The 1075-nt window shown below is 38.6% G+C and overlaps 1 protein-coding gene across 1 annotated transcript; it reads left to right on the top strand.

The window, feature by feature from the left end:
* Positions 1–160: 160 nt before the first annotated feature.
* Positions 161–875, top strand: LOC122544854 (centrosome-associated protein 350-like). Its single transcript, XM_043684157.1, has 2 exons — positions 161–290; positions 605–875. Exons 1-2 carry the CDS (start codon positions 189–191, stop codon positions 752–754), a joined length of 252 nt encoding a protein of 83 aa, XP_043540092.1. The 5' UTR covers positions 161–188; the 3' UTR covers positions 755–875.
* Positions 876–1075: the final 200 nt, after the last annotated feature.

Here is a 1075-nt window from a genome sequence, read left to right as displayed (position 1 = left end):
GTTTCATCCAATTTTACATCATTCAGAATGGGGAGAGAGTCCAAAGGCCCAAGAGTCAAAGGCTTCACTGAGCAGTTTTGGGCAAGGATAATGGATTGCGGGTTGTTTTGTCTGTGTATTTAGGGTGTGTGCAACAACTGCCATTTCTCCTGTGCTTTTATCCACAGATCTTCATTTCTAATGAGGTTATGAAGTTGTTTAGATTCTACAAAGAGCAATATCAGAAAACAGACTGGCAGAAGATGAAGACATTTGACAGGAGAAAACGTGATCGGGTGGACCATATTTTGGTAAGTGCTTCCGTTTAGCAACTGTTCAGTTTTATATTGTACCACTGCATCACGATTATGAGCACAGTGTCTTACATCTGAATTTTCTATTATTTCAAATGGCAAAGGTTTTATTTTCAACTTTCTGGTTGAATTGAAAACTTGTCCTCACTGCAGTAATTTGCTGAAAATCAAGGCCTACTATTCCTTAGTTGCCAAAAAAGTTTAAAAAAATTCAGAAGTACATTGATTTCAGTGCAGTTGTCAAAATAGTGTCATGTGTACTTTTTTAAATCCCAATGTTTGATTTCACTTTCTCTTCATGTTTCTTTCAGTTGTGTGGTGAATTTGTGAAGAAGACCGAAGCTGAACTCAGTAAAGATCTTGATGTTGCCAGTTCAACCTCCACCAAACCGCCGATTAAAACTCTGTACTCCACTGCGACTGAGAAGCTGAAGATTAAACTGCTGTCTCAGCGGAAGTAATTTCAGTAATGGATATTAATTGTGTGACCTTACGAAGGGATGCCTCTTGTATTTCTCTTTTATACCCGAGTGGGACCCCTTTTGTCCAAATAATTTGTTGATTAAATGGTTCTTTAGTGAAGGAGAGCAGGACATTTGCAGAGAGTTTGCAGCAGGGAAAGGTGCCTTTTGGCCCAACAGACTTCATCAAATCTAAATGATGTTTTGTCCTTCAACTGATCTCATGACTTAAATGGTGAATGGTGTCTCTTCAGTTAGGTGATTCAAATCAACCAAACCAATTGTCATATAAGCACTCCTTCCATACCCAAAGGATATGTG

The sequence above is a fragment of the Chiloscyllium plagiosum genome, unplaced genomic scaffold, assembly GCF_004010195.1.
Source record: "Chiloscyllium plagiosum isolate BGI_BamShark_2017 unplaced genomic scaffold, ASM401019v2 scaf_26777, whole genome shotgun sequence".
In the NCBI taxonomy this organism is placed as follows: Eukaryota; Metazoa; Chordata; class Chondrichthyes; order Orectolobiformes; family Hemiscylliidae; genus Chiloscyllium; species Chiloscyllium plagiosum.
The sequence above is the reverse complement of the archived record's forward strand: the minus strand, read 5'-3'. Positions and strand labels throughout refer to the sequence as shown.